This window comes from Tamandua tetradactyla, chromosome 14 (assembly GCF_023851605.1).
Source record: "Tamandua tetradactyla isolate mTamTet1 chromosome 14, mTamTet1.pri, whole genome shotgun sequence".
In the NCBI taxonomy this organism is placed as follows: domain Eukaryota; kingdom Metazoa; phylum Chordata; class Mammalia; order Pilosa; family Myrmecophagidae; genus Tamandua; species Tamandua tetradactyla.
Window position 1 is genome coordinate 74,996,101 of NC_135340.1, and position 19,944 is coordinate 75,016,044.

A 19,944-nucleotide genomic window follows, 5' to 3' on the forward strand; every position below is an offset into this window, starting at 1 on the left:
AGAGAAAGAGGGAGAAAGAGAGACAGCTGGGTCGAGGCAGGATGGGAGACGATGAAAGAGATGAGAATTAGCTTCTCACTCCTAGGCCTCAAGGTCAGTGACCTAGAAGACAACTGTGAGATTCCCCAGCAAGAGATTAAAGCCACGCTTTCTAGTGCTTCTCTCTGCCAGTACTTCACATAGGATTCCATTGTCTGGGGTGACTTGAGTCAAATATGGTCCCAAGATGGCCCTTTCAGACCTAGAATCCTAAACTTTTTAATATCACGCATTCTGAAAATGGTTTCTCATGTATTAAATTTTGGGAGTGATGAGAAAACAATTTTGGGGTGAATTTTGTTCATGTACTTCAAACACCAAACATTAAGGGCAAAAAGTCTTAAATTTATTCAGGTTTGGATTTTATTGATCTGCATGTTACATTTTTATTATGAAAAACACCCACAAAGAGTAGCCGTAAAGTCAAATAAGCTGTTGTCACAATTTTGCAATCCTCTAAGATATTAATCTACTGTTTTTGGAGCAAGGCTGGCAGATCCTAGCTGACTAAGAATAATTTTCTTCTACTTACTCATTATGCTGTGTTAACTGGTTGCAAAATATTGCAGTGGTATTTGGCTAGATGTGGGCGGTGGTAAGGGTTATACCTGACAAACGACGTTTCCCTAAAAGAAGCATCCTACGTCTTGACAGCTGACAGTATCCTGGTTGTCGTGGACAAAGAACTCTTTGTCTCTATTACTAATGTAGGAAATATTTCCTAAGAGAGTAATATTGCGAGGTAATGAAATCTGGATTGTTAATTCAGCTACAGCTTTCACACTCTGATTTTTCCTGAATTTGGGTGTCACAAGTGGGGCCATTGTACTCGTAGGAAAACATCTGGCACTAAAATAAATATACACATGGAGAACATGTGTATATTTATTTACTAATGGGTTTCTTCCTAAACATATTTTACAAGTTACATGAGTTCATATTTGGCAGTCCCAGTCCATGGCTTGTGCTAGGCTTACCTGGGGGAGGAGGAGCAGCTCTCAGTGGGAAATTGGGATTTTGAGTCCCACTGGAATAACCTCTGTTTTGGGTGGTATTTCTTCTGGTAGGACCTAAAAGTAAACAAGCAAGATACGGTTAAACAAGTAGTACTGGTTGGTGTTATAGCTCCTAATGGTTCTGCAGTCATGGAAAACTGTTGGGAAGTTTGGAAACAAGGTCTCAATTTGATTTACAGAAGACTGGCTGCAGTGGAGAAGGGACGGGACACTATGTTTACAGACATACAGCTTTGAAACATCAGAGAAAGTGCCTTTACAAAGAAGTATTAATAAGGTTTAACAAAGGAGTTTCTATTTTTGTAGACTTTGAAAATAGAAGGAGCATTTTGAGGTTTGTATTCATGTTTTGCATACTGTATAGAAGCTGAACATGCAAGCACTGCATCCTTTTGTCACCGGCATAATGCATGTTTCGGGACCAACTGCACATTTGCTGATGTCAAAAGCCTTTTATGTAAGAGTTTATGTTCTACAGTCTTCCACCCTAACATAGAGACCATGAAGGGTAAAGGCAGACTTGTACCACTGACACAGACACAAAGGAGTCAGAAAACAGTCCAGTGATAAATGCAATGCAAATGTGGGCTGGGATGGCAAGGCCATTCGTAATCAGAGGGGATCCCTGCAGAGACATCTGGGTTGCACAGAAATAAGGTCTCCAGTAGGATGTGAAGGAAGGGTAGGATTAAACCAGCTGGAAGTGGGGTGCAGAGGGAATTTCTTGTAAAGAGACAAACTGAAGAACAGAGGAAGTGACAAGTGACATGTGCAGCACAAAGCAAAGGAGCTGGAGCTTGGAGTCAAGAAGTGGATCCTCATCAAAAAGACAGCCTACACAATGGGAGACAACATTTGGAAATGATATATCAGATAAAGGTCTAGTATCCAGAATATATAAAGAGATTGTTTAACTCAGCAACCACAAGTCAGACAACCCAATTACAAAATGGGCAAAAGACGTGAACAGACACTTCTCAGAAGAGGAAATCAATAAAATAGAAAATGACAGGTGTTGGAGAGGATGTGGAGAAAGAGGCACACTTATTCACTGTTGGTGTCAAATGGTACAACCGCTGTGGAAGATGGTGTGGCAGTTCCTCAGGAAGCTAAGTATAGAATTGCCATATGACCTGGCAATACCATTGCTAGGTATCTACTCAGAGCACATGAGGGCAAAGACACAAACATTCGCACACCAATATTTATAGCAGCATTATTTACAATTGCCAAGAGATAGAAACAGCCCAAATGTCCATCAACAGATGAGTGGCTAAACAAGCTGTGGTATATTCATGCGACGAAATATTATGCAGCTGTAAGTCAGAATAAAGTTATGAAGTATGTAACAACATGGATGGACCTTAAGGACATTATGCTGAGTGAGATTAGCCAGAAACAAAAGGGCAAATACTGCATGGTTTCACTGATATGAACTAACATTAAAGAATGAACTTGGAGAATTTCAGTTAAGAACAGAGGTCATCAGGAGATAGAAATAGGGTAGACATTGGGTAATTGGAACTGAAGGGATACAGATTGTGCAAGGGGACTGACTGCAAAAATTCAGAAATGGATAGCACAATACTACCTAACTGTAATACAATAATGTTAGAACACTGAATGAAGCTGAATGTGAGAATGATAGAGGGAGGAGACCTGGGGGCACAAATGAAATCAGAAGGAAAGATAGATAATAAAGACTGAGATGGTATAATCTAGGAATGCCTAGAGTGTGTAATGATAGTGACTAAATGTGCAAATTTAAAAATGTTTTTGCATGAGGAGGAACAAAGGAATGTCAATAATGCAGGGTGTTGAAAACAGATGGTAATTAATATTTTAAAACTTTAACTTATGTGTGAGAATAAAGCAAAAAATACTTATTTGGTACAAAATCTATATTTCAACTACTGCATTTCCTAATATAACTTATGTGGACAGCTTAATTGAACACCATAAGTACATGGAACCTTGAGTAGGGCATGAAATTTTGTAGGTTTGTCCAGAGTGATGCCTCAATAATTCCCAGAAGGATCTGAACAGTGAATAAAAAAGTATTTGCAAAGTCCTGAAGGGGCTTTGGTGGGGAATGGTGAGAAAGGGGAAAAATTCAACTTCCCCAAGTGGAGAATTCTTGACATTCTCACAAGCAGTGTGGACAATCAAAGCTACAGGCTGAGCCCCCAATCTTGGGGTTTGTTCATATGAAACTTAACCCTGCAAAGGACGGGCTAAGCCTACTTAAAATTAGGCCTAAGAGTCACCCCCCAGGAGAACCTCATTTGTTGCTCAGATGTGGCCTCTCTCAGCCAACACGACAAGCAAACTCACTGCCCATCCCCCCTCTCTACATGGGACATGACTCCCAGGGGTGTGGACCTTCTTGGCAACGTGGGACGGAAATCCTAGAATGAGCTGGGACTCAGTACCAAGGGATTGAGAAAATCTTCTTGACTGAAAGAGGGAAGAGAGAAATGAGACAACATAAAGTGTCAATGGCTGAGAGATTCCAAAAAGAGTCGAGAGGTTATCCTGGAGGTTATTCTTACACATTAAATAGATATCAACTTTTTAGCTAAGGCGTAATGGAGAGGCTGGAGGGAACTGCCTGAAACTGTAGAGCTGGGTTCCAGTAGCCATGTTTCTTGAAGATGATTGTATAATGATATAGCTTTTGCAATGTGACTGTGTGATTGTGAAAACCTTGTGTCTGATGCTTCTTTTATCTACCTTATGTACAGATGAGTAAAACGTGGATTAAAAATAAAAACAAATAAATAAATAATAAATTAAAAAATGTTAAAATAAATTTAGTACATTGAAATGCTAGTGATCATTGAATGGGAGGGGTAAGGGGTATGGTATGTATGAATTTTTTTTCTGTTTTCTTTTTATTTCTTTTTCTGAATTGATGCAAATGTTCTAAGAAATGACCATGATGATGAATATACAACTATGTGATGAAAGAAAAAAGAAGGCTCATATTGTATGTTGATTGGTTTTATTAGTAAAAATTAAAAAAAATAAAAGAAGTGGATGCTGGGGAGACCTGAGCATGCAGGTTCAGGGGCAGGGCCAGGGGTAGTGGCTTGGGGAAGGTTTCCCAGATGTCCCCTCCCATGGAGGCATCACAGAGTACCGTGGTAGGCAACACTCTACTTTGGGGCCTACTGACCATTGATCCTACACATTTCACATACATCTACTGGCTATTTGCAGCCCCCTTTCCTTGTTCTGTGCCCTGGGGCCTAAATCCTAGTACCCTGCTCTGCTTTCTGGTTGGTCTTGGCCAATAGGAGGCACTGGCCGGAGACTTCCAAGCCCAAGGAGAGAGAGGTTGGGGTATTTATTCTGCCTGCTTCCACTCTGCTTGGCTTAGAAGAGACTGCCACCCTTCAGCTCAACCTTTCCTCCTGCTCTCTATTCAGGTTTAGGGGAAATAAAGGTTTCCTGCTATTCCTTGTTCTTAGGACCCTACTTTTTCCGCATAACCCTGCCCACATCTTTGCAAATATCTTTTTATTTAAAAGTTTCTTAAAAATCCAAGCCAAACATGCCATCTTTTTCTTGCAAGATTCAAGTGATACACAGATACACATCAACATTTTCCAAGTGGCTATATGCATATAACGGTATAACAGCAGTTATCTACATTGTATTTATATGTTAGTCACATAAAAACAGATTGCTTTGATAAAAGCCTATTTTATGTATAGTATACTCTTCACTGATCACACACATGGACTAAATTTCATAAAGCTGCCTATGTCAAATGAACATATGATCATAATGTACATTATAAATGTAATTTTATGAATATTGATTATAAAGAATCAAAGAAGCCAGCGAAGGAATTAGCCTGGGATTTGGGTTAGTGGAGCACTTACGGGAGTTCTTGGGCAGCCCTGGTCCGATGCTGACCTGCAGCATTTTGTTACTGGGCTTGAGGATGGCCAGGTCACCGAAGCCTTGGTGGAACTGCACTTGCCGGGAGCCACCAGCACTCCAGGGACCCCAACTCTCCTTTTTCAACTTCAGTTCCAGCCTGGGACAAGCACATTCATCGCAATAAACACTTTGGAATGAACCAATGGGAAAAGGTTCTCAGAGACCCCAGCATGGAGTTCTGCTGCTAGGCAAAGCTGCCAGAAAAATGAGGCCAGATGGGAGAGGCCAGGCACAAGGCTTAGGGATGGACTAGAGGCAGGGCTGTGGGAAACCAGCTGATGAGGGAGGTTCCCCATTGAAAGTGCCAGTGGCGCTTGGTCATGTGCAGTGTGAGTTAAGGGGAAATTTAAGAAAAGCTAAATAACTCACACTGAGCAAATACAAACTAGAAGCTCAGTAGGATGCCTATGCCTAGCCTATTAGACCATGTTGCCAAAGCAAATGGAGGTGAGCTGGTGAACAAAACCTTGGCCATTGGCAGTTAGCAAGTCCCCACATGCCCCCCAAAGCTCTCTTATGCATCCATTTTGAGAATGTAGGCTCCACCCATCCCTTTCTTCTGCTTCCAGCATGACCTTCCTCTTGTCTCTTAAATAAAAGATTCTTTAACTGGTGATATATAAAAATGTGCCTTTCCCTATCTCGCTTTGGTGGCCTTTTTTTTCAAATGATAAAATACCCCATTCTATGAAGTCCTTGATTCCCAGAGTGATTCTTTCCATCTGTGACAACCATCAGTACTGTCTTCGGCAGGCTCTCAGATGCAGCGGGGAAGCTGAGGCACCCGGAGCTGGGCTTTGAAGCCCCTTGAGCTTTTCAGACTCTATGAACCTCTCCGCATGCCTGGACCTCAGGGGTGACCAGAGGGCCCCGTATTGTTTTCTTCAGATGTGCGGGCCCCCAACTTACATATTGCTGAACTTCAGAGGTAGTCGCTTCTGGGTTTTTTCCTCATAACGCTTTGCTAAGAGGCTTAAGAATTCAGTTTTGAAGACAGATTCAAGCAAACTGTCATACTCTTGCTCATGGAGAATAAAAATGTCATCTTGCATCGTGCTGCAAAAAGATGGGACAGACATAATGAAAGTTACACATTTGTTTACTGCACCATTTTTCACTCATTTTGCTTCGGAAGGAAGTTTATAGCCTACAAAAAGCATAAACAAAATAATTCTAAACATGATTTTTTTAAATCATGAATTTAAGGGCAATTTTGTTTATATACACACATATATATATACATACACACACACACACACACACACACACACACACACACACATATATATATATATATAAATCCATTGTTAAATTCAAACTTTGTCCTGAAGATCATCCAATACATAAGATATTAAGACTGGAAATCTAGAATGCTATGAATAGAATGGAGCTGAAAATGAACAATTCCAAGTAAGTTCCAAGATAACAGAATTTTTGATATGGTTGTAGCTATTGTAACAGAGCCTGACTTGAACAACTGCAAGCTCGGTTATCAAAAGGGAAGCCAGCATCCTGGTCTTTGTATCCAATTATTAGGAGTCTGAGGCACATGGTCTAATTATACTCTATGCCAGGTGCGCCTGGAATGCAAAAACACATCAAAGTATTGAGATACATAGGGTGTCTGTCTTTAAACTAATGAATTTCATGGGACTAAGCAAACAACGTACCTTTGCAGGAACTGCATGTTTGGATAGGGTGGGGCTGTGAATAAACTCATGTCTGGAAAGAGAGAATGTCAGGAGCTGCAGGCAGGATGGAAAGGAAAGGCTGAGGCCAACCCAGTCCTGGGGAAACGCTCAGTGGTAGGGGGAGATTGATCTGACACAGTTCCTTCTCCAGGCCTCGCTAGACACTGTGGCAAGCTAAAACACAGGTATAATTGAAAGTTTTTAATTTTCTGGCTCAGATGGATGAGGCTACTGCCCCCAAGGCTTCATGTTATACAAGCTTACTATTACCTCCAAGTACCACCGTCAAATGGCCAAGACAATCCTTTAAAGAATGACATTTCCTTAGGGATTTTATGTGTTTTTCCAGGCACTAAACTCAATTTAAGTGAACCTCCCTCAAAGAATTGACCAGTGTAACATTTTAATCTCTTAAAGTGCATGGAAATGCCAGTGAGGTAGTTCTCTTAATCATCGGGGCTGAACTGCACTGCAGGGAAGCTGAGCTCTTCTCCCTGAGCTTCTGGTACCGCTGCGGCTGTGACAAAGCTAGAATGGTGAAGAAAGTGGCTCATAGGGAGGTCTGGGTTTAGAGTGACTTTTGGGACCAGGACTTCTTCTTCTGTGCAGAATTTGATCCATTTAAACTGTATCTTCAGCAGTTCCGATATTCACTTCCATGACCATGACAGGGTCGGGGTGGGCAGTCCTTGGAGCCAGACAGGCTTCCTGAGCCGGGGACCCTGTCGGAACCTTCTCTCTTTGCCTTCTCCCCAACTCCTCAACTGCACCGAGACAGGGACTTCATGATCTGCAGCCAATCCAGCCAGTAGGGGTAGCTGCAGCCTCTTTTCCTGAAACCTCAGCCCCTCAGTCTTCCTACAGGAAAGGGGTCTGTTATCCAACAGAGAAGAAAGGGCTGAGGTAGAAACACAGCACAACTGGGATTTGAAGGCACAGAGTGGTGGCCTGCACAAGCCACGGAGGAGGATTGGAGGAGACTGGAAGCAAGATGCAGCTCAGGGCAGTGAGAACAACAAAAGCAATAGGCCAAACCCTCAATCTTTTGTTTGTTCCTATGAAACTTATCCGTGCAAAGGACAGGCTAAGCCTATTTAAAATTAGGCCTAAGAGTCACCCCCAGAGAACCTCTTCTGTTGCTCAGATGTGGCCCCTCTCTCTCAGCCAACACAACAAGCAAACTCACTGCCCACCCCCTCTCTACATGGGGCATGACCCTCAGGGGTATAAACCTTCCTGGCAACGTGGGACAGATATCTTAGAATGAGAAAACCTTCTCGACCAAAAGGCGGAAAAGAGAAATGAGACAAAATGAAGTGTCAGTGGTTGAAAGTTTCAAATTGAGTCGAGAGGTTATCCTGGAGGTTATTCTTACGCATTATATAGATAACCCCTTTTTAGTTTAAGGTGTATTAGAGACACTACAGGAAAGTGCCTAAACTGTAGAGCTGTGTTCCAGTAGCCGTGTTCCTTTAAGATGATTGTATAACAATAGAGCTTTCACAATGTGACTGTGTGATTGTGAAAACCTTGTGTCTGATGCTCCTTTTAGCTATGGTACGGACAGATGCATAAAAAATATGGATTAAAAATAAATAAATAATAAGGACAACAAATGTTAAAATAAATTGGGTAGAGGGAAATACTAGTGGTCAATGAGAGGGAGGAGTAGGGGGTATAGTATGTATAAGTTTGTTCTTTTTATTTCTTTTTCTGGAGTGATGTAAATGTTCTGAGAAATGACCATGGTGATAAATATTCAACTATGTGATGATATTGTGAGCCACTGATTGCATACCAAGTATGGAATGTTCATATGTTAAGAATGTTAGTGTTGTATGTTGATTTTTTTTATTAATAAAAATTAAAACAAATAAAACATTAAAAAAAAAGATAGAACTCAGGGGAGAGGAACTTGTCTACTTAAGATACATTCTTAGGTCTCAGAGTTCTCCTTGGATGTGCAGTTAAGAGAGCTTTGTTCAGCCCAGGCCTTTGGAGATGCAGAAAGGAATCACCCCGGGGAGAAAAAAAAAAGAGAGAGCTTTGTTTTGGGGGAATAACGGCTATTTGGTCAGACCTGGTCATTTTACCTCATGTTTCAAACATTCCTGCATCACAGCCATGCTTCCCGTGATAGCGGAGATAAAGGTTTGGTTGTGGCGGTGAAGGCCCTGACTACCCATGGTTCAACAACGTAGTGTTTTTATCTGTCACTCAACATTATGTGCAAAAGTAATTCCATGTCTGCAGAGCCCAAGAGCCAGGCACATACCCCTTCCCATTAATAGCATGACCTGGAGGTTGAACAAACCACTTCTGCTCCCACCCCACTGGCCAGAACTTCATCACGTGGTTACCCCTAGCTGCAAGGAAGCCTGGGAAGTGTGGTCTTTGGGTGGGCAGCTGGCTACTGATAAGCGATGAGAATAGGGATGGCCTTCTCCAATCTACCTCCTCGTCCACAGACTGACTAGGAAGCAACATATTTTCCAAAAGGTTGAGAGCAATGTGCCTCAAAAGGCATAGATGTAAAACGACTCTTGTATTCCTGTTTCTGGGTAGGTAAACTCTGGAATTGTCTTAATCACTTCAGTCACTCAGCAATTCAAAAATCCAAAAAGCAACTTCTATAAAAGATTGTGAATTAATGAAATACAGTCCAAGTATCCTAGCACCGAGTGTAAGAGGAGAGCCACATTAGGAAAGGAGCGTGTGCAATAGGGAAAAAGTAAAACACCTTCTGGTGTGCGAGGTGAGGAATTAAACTTCTTTCTGTTTTAGTTGCTTGACTCAAAGCACTCTTTGGTCTGTCTGGACACATCTGATTGCTTGACTGCACTTTAGGCAGCCCAGGGATTACTTAGCAGCGCTAAATGAGCTCAATGCAAGTAACCTTAAGTAATTTAATGCGCTTACATTTATTTAAAAAATTTTATTGTAAGCTTCATTATCATAAAATTAAAAAAAAAAAACAGGACAAAACCTTCAAGGTCAATTATCAACAAGCATCTGGAAATGAGAAGAGATGTGTTTGAACATGTTGACTTCAACCAACAAACTAAAAAAAAACCAGACCTTCAGTGACCCAGGCAAAAGAGTTAGCAAAACTATCTTCACTCAGGCCAAAGTTTTAGCTTATTCCCCTCTCCTCAGCCCATGCTTCTAGACCTTGATAACAAAGCCTTCATGTTTATTTATTCTAAAAAAAATTTTTCAGACTTATGTTTGGATCTCATGCCTGTCTTATTCATATGATTCAACTGCAATTCCTTACAGATGTTTGATGCTGTACCCAGTGCTGAAAAATCCTTTACTAGACCCTGGTTTGGCTCTGTATTTGTTTTTTTTATTCCTCCCTCCTTGTGGCTTATTGCTGTATTGCTGACAACACTAAAAACTTTTGTTTTATCTCTTAACCAATATCTTCTTTATAAAAATGTTAGCTATAAAAAACACTGAGCAAAGCCCAGAAGGAGTTCTTAAAATAAAGGATGGCTCCGCCTTTATTTAAGCTTTCATTATGTCTTTCCTGATCATGAAATATATGTTCTTTGTGGTAAACTGTAAAATAGGAGAATAAAGAAGAAAATAAACCTCATCCAGAATTCAATCCAGATTTCAACCCATACATACAGGTAGGAAAAAAAGATGTTGGAGAATCTGCCTTGGGAAATTTCAAGACATTACGGAATTTTTGGGGGGTTGGCGGTACATGGGCCAGGAATCGAACCTGGGTCTCCCACATGGCAGGCAAGCATTCTACCATGGGATTTTAATTAATTGCGATTATATAACATGTTTTCACATATGGTAAAATAAGCTTCTCTCATTATTTAAAGTTTTCTTGTTATTCTGAGCTAGGCTTTTTTTGTGTGTGTGAGATTAATTAAATAGTTTTTCCAAGTTTCAAAAAATAAATATCTAATAGGGTTGCACCAAATCCATAAAATAAATAGGGGAAAACTGTTACTGTTATGAGCGCCTTCTCAGTTAGGACCATATGTAGATTCCTTTATTTAAGTCTTTTTTTTTTTACGTTTCTCAAACAAAGAAACAAAACAAACAAACAACAAAAACGGATGCACAGAACTCTCTTGCAGGCATCCACACCTTGGAAATGCAATACTGTCAGAACTGTGCACTGCTGTGCCACAGCGTGATAACTGGGGGTCTCACCACGCGTCCAGTGAAGGCAGGAAGGCAGACATCAGAGTTCTGGCTTAAGTTTTACTTAAATGGGGATTTATCCTACTCAGATTATCCTGGAGCCCCTTTGAACAACTGCAGCCTTCATATTTCTCTGAGCTCTTAGCCCTATTTCCATGTGCTGTGATACTATCTTTTCCTTGAAAATTAAGAATTGAAGTTTCTTTCAATTGTAATTCAAATAGACATTTCAATATGTATAAAAGTTAAAGATTTCTAAAAATATGAAGTGTGCTGCAGATTCAAAAAACTTAATTATGGAAAATTTCAAATATGTAAAAAGATAGACAAAATAGTAAAATGCACCTTTACATGTCAGGAAGTTTCAAAAACTATCAATCCATAAATGATCATATTTATCTATGTCCCCATTTTCTCTGTACCCACATACAAACTAGGTTATTTTCAAGCAAAGTACATTATATTATTTTATCCTTATATATTTCTGTGTGTATCTAAAACATAAAGACTCTTTCAATAAAAGTAACCACAGCACAATTAGCATAGCCAAAGAAATTAATAAAGAATCCAAATATCAAAGGCATGCGCCCATTTCCCAAACTGTCTCATAAATGGGTTTTACTGTTGGTTTGTTTGAACAGGGAGCTCTGAACCTATTTTGCTTTGACAGTAGTCGCAAGAGTGAGAAATGGGATTGAAAGATCAAGCTTGTAAGATATTTCAACATTCGTAGCTTTAAGAATCCATTAGTTGATATAATCTCAGCCAAAAGCGAACTAGTGAGTCTCATAATTCTTCAAAACACATTCAAATGTTATAATTAAAAAAAAATACAAGACAACTGTTAAGATCTTTCTTGACACAATCATTGAAATATTTTGAGAACACATATACACCCGTACTTGTTTTTCGGTTTGGTGCCATAATCAACTTTCACTCGCGGTTGGATTCTATTCAGAACATCAGCCCTCTGGTTCTTTTTCTAACCTGATTTCTGAAAACTGGCCTAACACAATGTATAAAGGAAACGAGGCAACAGTATCAGTCTGGGTAAACAAGAGGCTTGAGTAATTGTAAGCACGCAGAAACCACAAATTAAAATAATTTCTTTTTTCACCCTTAGAACCAGGACAGCTTTTAGGCTAACTACCTCATTTCATTAGAACCTCTAAAAAGGGAAGGCCTCAAGGAAGCAAGTCCCCGGACCATGAAAACTAAAGAGGCAGGGGAAAAAAACAGCTGGTACAGGAGGTGTTGTATGGCCAGTGGCTATGAGACAAGGTGGGCTGGGGGGGGGGGGGGGGGGGGGAAGACAAAAGGAAGCTATTTGAATGTGAACAGCCAAGTCTTGATATATGACTGTTTATTATCATAGTCGTTGTGAGCCTTAAGTTGGTGCCTTGGAAACAGGACTCCTTGAGCAGTCAATAGTAATTGAAAGAACAATAATTACTCTCAGAAATGAGCACCTGTGCCCCACAGTTGTGCTTCTCTAGCTTTCAGCCCCGGTTACTGTCAAGTGCACACACAGCCCATCTCTGCCAACCCAGGGATAGCTGGTCCCACTGCAAAAGAAAAAGCAGCTCCCTCTTGGGTTCCACTGCACTCTAGCAGGGCCCACAGCCCGCCCAGCTCAGGCTGGGACACAGCCAGGGTCCGCCTAGGGCACAAAGAACTTTTGAAAGCCACACGGTGCCTTGAGATTTTCCTCGAAATCCATGGCACTGAGACCTACCTGAGGAAAAGGACACTGGTGGAAGCAGCTGCTTAGAAAATTTACCACATCCTGAGTTGTCATGTTTTAAACATCTACCCTCGCTGCTTCCACCAGGAAAATTAGGACCAGACAAAATCAGAAACCACACTGACAAAGGCAAGAATGGACCCAGTGAAATCTGCTTTGGATTATCACACCAGGAATCCCACTGGTGCCGGGATTTCCAGCCTGGTAGGTCAGACGCCTGAGCATGCAAAACCCCAGCTTTTTCCTGAGTGCAGCAGTTTGTCTTCTGCGTGGAATAAGAGTTTAGAGAGGTGCCTAATTCCAGCAAGACATATTCACCAGCGTTCAGAACACTACAACCTTTCCATGCAATTGAAGCCTGGAGGTTCCCCTGGCAAGAGGGCTGGGCCTCAGAAGGGCCCAGCAATACAACTCAAAGAAACTACTGGGTCATGGGGGCCCTTCTTCCTCTTTTTTTTCGTTTTCCAGGGACCAGGAGGCATTTCCTATCAGAAGGAAATCAAGCTGGGAGATTTCAGGACATAGGGAAGTTTCCTCATGCACAGAAGCCCCTCTGCAAAAGGAAGTCTAGTGCTGACAATAAGGGCAGAGCCCCTGCCTGAGGACTGAAGGAGGAACCAAGGGTCCAACTGCCTGTGAACTTGGATCTGAAGGCAGCACTTGGCAATGACAAGATGACTCCAGGACCACAGATTATGGAGACCAATTCGTACTTGCTCCCTCCCTTGTATGAATGGGCAGGAAGAGCCCTAAGGAGCCTCACAGGGACTTCCCTTCCAAGACAAACTGAGGTCAGAGACAACTGAAAAAGCACTGACAGCCCATGGCCACCTCTGCTTAAGGACAGGTGCTGGTGAAATGGGTCAGGTCTTCAGACTGGGTGAGGCAGGGTGGACGGCAGGGCTCTGGACACTTTGCTCTGTTTCAACTACAGCAATTGTACTCTAATTTGGTTCATGTGCTCGGTTTACTGCTAGGACTTTCTGGGAGCAAAGGACGTGGGTATCCCTTGATTGGAGTGGCTGATCAGAAAGCAACCTTCTTGGTATCTTACCCCTGTTATATCAAGACTCCTTGGGACCTCTGAAGTTCAGGCGCCCTTGAGGAGGAAGGGGAATTCAGTTTTGAACACAGCAGCCCGACTTGACCTTTCTCCCGGCTGTGCGAGGACGGCGGGTGGTGACAGTGAGGAGAGAGGGCGGCCCTGCCTCCAGCCCCTCGCCACTCACCTGAGGGACACCGACAGGATCCGATCCATCTCGATTCTCCGCTTCAGCACTTCCTTCACCAGGCCTTTGTCAGGACCCTGCTTGATCTTTTCTCGTCCGATCAAGTATAAGCACTTGGGAGTGAGGAGCAAGTCTCGCTTTACACCCTGCAAGAAGAGATGCTTTCAGAAGGTGGAGAGACATGGCCGAAGTGACAACTGTCCACACAGTGCGCATCTGTTACTAAGATGCAGGCAGCCGCCTTGGGCAGCAGATCTTGACCATTATTGGAAAGACCATTTTGTTTACTGTCTAAACCAGGTCCCTTGGAAGAGAGGGCTGTGCTAATGATTACTGGGTTGACAGATAGGAAACTGCTTCTGTTTGGCTCCTTTTTTCTTTATGTGTCTCCCTACATATATGTATTTCTGTATCTGTACATACACACACACACAGAGGAAGATACGTGCTATGTACATAGGGAGTTCTGTTCACAGTGGTTTTCTGGGGGGTGGGGGGTGGTGTATGGGCCGGGAATCGAACCCAGTTCTCCTGCATGGCAGGCAAGAATTCTACCACTGAGCTAACTGACCACCCTCGTATTTGACCCTTAATGACTTATAAAAATGGCCAACATTAATGGTTCCACCTAAACCATCTGGTGTAAATGGGACTGTTCTGGCCAAACCAACACACGTGTTGCATGCGCCAATGGTTTGCCACACTATGTTTCTCCAAAGGGGAGCCCTCAAGTGTCTGCATATGTTTTCTTGGGAGTCCACGAAGTTTTCTTAAAAAAAAAAAAACAACATATATTTTCAATTTAATGATAATCTTTTAAAATCTAATAAAAATAAATATACTTTGGAACACTTGATCAACTACTTACAACCAAGCAACACCAGGTGACCTAAATTCCCACGTTTACATCGAAAACCTGCACCATAGCTGCTGGCCCCAGGGAGATTCAGGTAGTAAGGAATTATTTAGTTTCAGTAAAGCAGCATTATCCTTCTTATTAATGCTGATGCTTATTTCATTGCTATTATTTTCTGATAAAAAAACAAAAACAAAAACAAAAACACAAACTCTTAATGGAATCATGAGCTATTGAGGCTTTAGACGTCATTTAATAGGCCCAATATAATACTAGACTCAAGAAAGGGAGCACGGGGCGGGCCATGGTGGCTCAGCAGGTAAGAGTGCTTGCCTGCGATGCCAGAAGACCCGGGTTCGATTCCCGGTGCCTGCCCATGTAAAAAAAAAAAAAAAGAAAGGGAGCACCAGGGCGGGCCGCGGTGGCTCAACAGGCAGGAATGCTTGCCTGCAATGCCAGAGGACCCGAGTTCGAATCCCAGTGCCTGCCCATGTAAAAAATAATAATAAAAAGAAAAAAGAAAAAAAAAAAAAAGAAGGCGAGCACCTGAAGGAGGAGTCTAGAAAATCAGCTGTTCTATTAGTGGCTATACAGAGACTGCAAGGCCTCAGGCATTCACTCAGGGAAAATGGGTGAGAACACCAGGCAGTGTGCTTAATAAGGATTATGCAGATATTCTGAATCCTTTGCCCCAGCAATTCCATGCCTACCAATTTATTCTCAAACATTAGGAGACAAATGCACAAAGATGTATTCATTGCAGAGTTGTGATAGTAAGGAAACAAAACAAAACCCCGCACAAAAAACTAAGAATTGATTGAGAAGCCAACTTAAAAAAAGCTCTGTTTCAATAGAATACTAGGCAGCAATAAAAAGTAAGTTCTATTGATACATTTATTGATATGGAAAGTTCTCCCTAGTGTATTATTAAGTGAAAAACAAACAAACAAAAAAAAGCAGGACATGATAGAGCTCATTTTTATAAAACCAAGTATATATTATATCTGTCTAAAAAAGAGCAGAAATAGCCACACAAAGTGTTAACAGTGATTATTTATGAGTATAGGTGGCTATTTTTCTGTGGGCTTATCTGCATTTTTAAAAAATGTTCTACAATTAAGTGTTCTGTTTTGGTAATAAGCAAAGCAACTTTGCAAGTTTTTTTTTTATTATTATTTTTTAAATAAGGAACGTGTTTGGTGCCTCCCAGAGGCCGGTGGCCTATCTGTACCTTGAACCTCCTGTCGTACTTGGTGACCGTGTCTGCAAAATCAATCTTCTCTCTCTTGCCCACAAACTGCTGGAGCTCTGGGTGCTCTTCCATCCCGATGTAATCCCCGATGAAGTTCCGGTTGATGCTGTTTCTCCTTCTCTCCTTCTTGTTCAGCAGGAGGTCGGAGGCTGCAATTCCCAGGAGGATGGAGAAGGAGAAAGATCAGTGCACCAGAAAAAGGAGGAAAAGACTGGTGTGCGAACACACGGACAACTCTGAATGAGGGCAAGCGCTTAGCAGACCCTGTTACAGGCCAAGAAACGTGAACTTGCAACTTCATTTAGGCTCAAACTCATTCTTGAGGTTTGTTAAGTGCATGAGACAGCATGACTAAAATACCTTCTTCTCGCATTTGGACGTATTTCTTCCGGGCCACAAATTTCCTCCATGATTTCTGTATCACTCGGGCATACCCATCATACTTTCTCTCTCTCATCTCTTCAAGAAGAAACAGCTGTGGGCAGAGGAGACGGACATGAGCCAATTTCAAAGGCCTGAACATCATCCCCCCCCCCTTTTTTTTACAATGTAGGGGCACAGTTTACATGGGAAGTAGCTTCTCAGACTCATGAGTAAATATGATAAAATGATTACTATGGCATGTTGTTTATAATCATTATCTATACTTTTATGTGCTTTTTTTTCCTCTTAATGAAAATTAGAAAGGGAAATAGCTGGATCTGAATGTATTCAGTTGGACCTTAATAAGGGCATCTGCTCTCTGCCTTGTTCCTTGTCGCTGTGAGAATCGAGTAAGTGATCCAGCATTTACGTATTCCCTATCTTGCCCCAAAGAGAACATTAAGGGAGCTAGATCAAATGAGTTGATGGAAGCTGCCATTGTATGGTGCTGCCCACAGCCTCTTAATAGAATTTTCCAGCTCCCGTGCTGGGGAAAGTCGGCTGTCCTATTTTTGGTTTCATGCAAGTATCTATTTACTGCCTCACAGGATTCTCCAAGGAATCACTTGAAAGCAGAGGATATTAATCATAGTGATAAGAGCTGGACTTTAGATATGCTAGGAAAGACCTGGCTTCAGTAAGAATGGCTAGGCTATTTAGGGGCCCATGTCACACTCGGGCAGGTCTTGAGGCTCAGACCATTTTAACAATTAACATGGGTTGCTAAAAATCAACGAGCCTCTGAATCATGATAAGGAAAGTAACCAGCTGTAATGTATTGGGAGCCCACTATGGGTCAAGCTTCATTCCAGAGACTTTCTTTCAATCCATGGATGACTACACTAGCAACATACTTCTTTTATCACCTTTTAAAGATGGGAAAGTTGAGGGGCATGGGTAGTTTGGTGGTTAGAATGCCCACCTTTTATGTGGGAGACCTGGGTTCGATTCCTGCACCATGTACCCCCTCCCCAAAAAATTAAAATAAAGGAGTGAATAAGGATGGGAAAATTGGGATCCAAGGGTGAGGCACTAAGATTGAGTGGGGCTGGAAGGTGAACCAAGGTCACTCAGGCTCCTCCTCAGGCCGCATCTTTCTCAGTAAGCTGCATTTGACCCACTCTTAAAATGGTGGGGGACGTCTCTGATTCTCCCTGGAAGTGGTATGAACGACCCTCTAGGAAAAAAATTAAATGGGCCAATAAAGACCCAAAGTAAAACTGATTGATTATTCATCAAAAAATGTTCCACAAGTAAAGAAGCAAGTTTTAAGTGAAGGCAGCGATGTCCACACTCAGGAACCACATCTATCATCTCCTGCCAGTGTCAAGCTGTCCTCACAGCCGCAACCGTGCAGGAGAGACATCCCAACTCCAGTACCAAGGAAGGGGGAATTTAATCCCACAGCTCATAGTGCCATGGTACAAAAGGCATAATAGAGCATATTTCTGAACCTAAAATAAGCACACATTGTTTAACAACCAATAAAATGTTTAAAATTTGAGCCCTGAGGTTGTTTGCCTGTTATAAGAGGATTCCTTGATGTTTCTTATCTTATGTGTTGAGTTTCTGAGTAGGACTTATTTCATCTTCTTTCTTAAGACTAGTTTGGGAGTGCCATAGAAAATGTACTTGTGACGCACAGAAAGGATGAATATATCACCAATCCTTAACTTCCTATAGATTGTTTCAAAGATTATCTGGTTTTTAGTTTCTTTCCAAAAGTCCTGGGGGTCAGCAACCAGGGAGGTTTAAGAAAAAAACAACAACAATAAAACAACCTGGAGGCATATAACAAAAACAAAAAAACAAAAAACAAAAGACAAAAACACACTTTTGGTCTCTGATGTTTAATGTGGGTTCTTAAAGCAAACAGAGTATTTTGCATATTCCACACATTTACTATACAACTTAAGGTGAAATCACAAGGTAGATTTAAAAAAAAAAGCTTTTGTAAAGGTATTTGCATGTCCTGGCCAGATGTGGACGGGGGAGCGTTGCAGCAGAGACGAGAGACGGGTGGTGATGGGGTGGGGGTAGGGTGTGTGGGGCGAGCACATGTGTCTGGGGAAGGGAGGAACAAGTGATGGTAATAAAGCAATTAGGAGGAAGACAAGGCAAAGAAAAATTAAAAATAAATACTAATTTTGGAAATAAAACCCCCAACTGAATCAGAAAATTCAGTTTTAAAAATATTGAAGCTGTTTAAATTACATGTGAAAATTCAGCAAGCTGAAAAGCAAAGGCCAGTATAAAACCAGTGAGTTCTGCATTGTACTGATAAATCACTCCATCCCATTTTAGAAAGAACAGGAACTGTTCTGTGGGTTGCTTCATGGTGTATGACACAACATTTTCATTTTATATTTGGAAATGAAATTGCTGTGATGCTACAAATAACTCACAGTGGAAAATGCTACCACAAACTTTTCATAAACGAGTTCATCAATGTATGCCACTTATTTATTTAATAATATTTATGCTTTATAAAACCCATTACATCCATGATCTTTTCTGAGTCCCAAGCTGATTCTATGAGGCAGACAGAACAGCAGCTCTGGGGTCCATCTCAGAGGAGAAAACTAACTGCAAGACCCAGATTTGCCCAAAGTCATGTGTTTCCGTTATCTTCTACCCTGCAAGTTCTCACATTATTTTGACTTGGTCCAATGACTAATTTTGCTAAGTTTCAGTTGACTCTTGAAAGAGTCTTGTGATCGTTACAGGAACCCCAAGAAACATGATGCTGAACCTCAACTGGTTCCAGCACTGTCTCCAACTTAAAAAGTAACGTCTTTATTCCATGGCCTGAGAGCTCTGCTGGATCCCTGCTCAAATGGAAAGAAAAGTTTCTCTAAATTAATCCTTAAAGGTCCAATAAATTTGAGAATTGTAAAACATACATGTTCAACTTCCTTACTGGTAAATTTTATATTTATACACCCAAAGATCTCTCCCTCTACCTAATGTGTTTCTACAAGTTCTGAATAGACATGACAAATCCTTTCCCTCACTGAAGAGCAGAAAGACAACTATTCTTCAATACTCCATGTTTTCCTCTCAAGGCCCTTTCTGTGCTTCCTCACAGTCCTTAAGGTATGATTTTGGGAATTTCCACCCCTGGGCTCTGCTCATTCTTCAAGGCGGAAGCTTGGATGTATGCACATGTGGCCGGTGTGGCGCCATGGACAGGGTGTAGGTTTACACAAGCCTCTTCTGTCGGCCAAAAAAGTCCCTTCTTAAGATTAGAAACATAGTTTGTTTATTCACATTTTCTTTTATTAGACAACTATTGGATATTCTTTGGGGCCAGTTACTTTTCTAGTCTCTGGTGCATGTTAACATATGAAGCAAAGAGTCCCTGCCCTCAAGGAGATTACCACTTAGAATGAGAGAGAGCTGTAAGGAACCCTTAGATGAGGACATCTGTTTATGCTGAGTGCAAGCTCGCTGAGTGCAGGGAAGGAAATGAAGAGGGGGTATCGGGCCGGGGTATGGGGAGCGGAGGGAAGGTCTTCTTGAGGAGAAGACGTCTAAGGTGTAAAGGAAGGATGAGAAAGAGGAGGCAGCCAT

At 41.6% G+C, this 19,944-nt stretch overlaps 1 protein-coding gene across 3 annotated transcripts in view; it reads right to left on the reverse strand.

Annotated features, from left to right (window-relative positions):
* Positions 1-19,944, reverse strand: part of MYO1E (myosin IE) — a 247,820-nt gene that overhangs the window by 34,129 nt on the left and 193,747 nt on the right. For all 3 annotated transcript variants that reach the window (XM_077128062.1, XM_077128063.1, XM_077128064.1), the window contains 6 exons: positions 16,309-16,423; positions 15,928-16,097; positions 13,841-13,986; positions 5,916-6,062; positions 4,946-5,103; positions 1,017-1,109 (listed from right to left, as the gene is read on the reverse strand). In XM_077128062.1, coding sequence (XP_076984177.1) covers positions 1,017-1,109; positions 4,946-5,103; positions 5,916-6,062; positions 13,841-13,986; positions 15,928-16,097; positions 16,309-16,423 — 829 coding nt within the window. The remainder of the gene's footprint in view (positions 1-1,016; positions 1,110-4,945; positions 5,104-5,915; positions 6,063-13,840; positions 13,987-15,927; positions 16,098-16,308; positions 16,424-19,944) is intronic.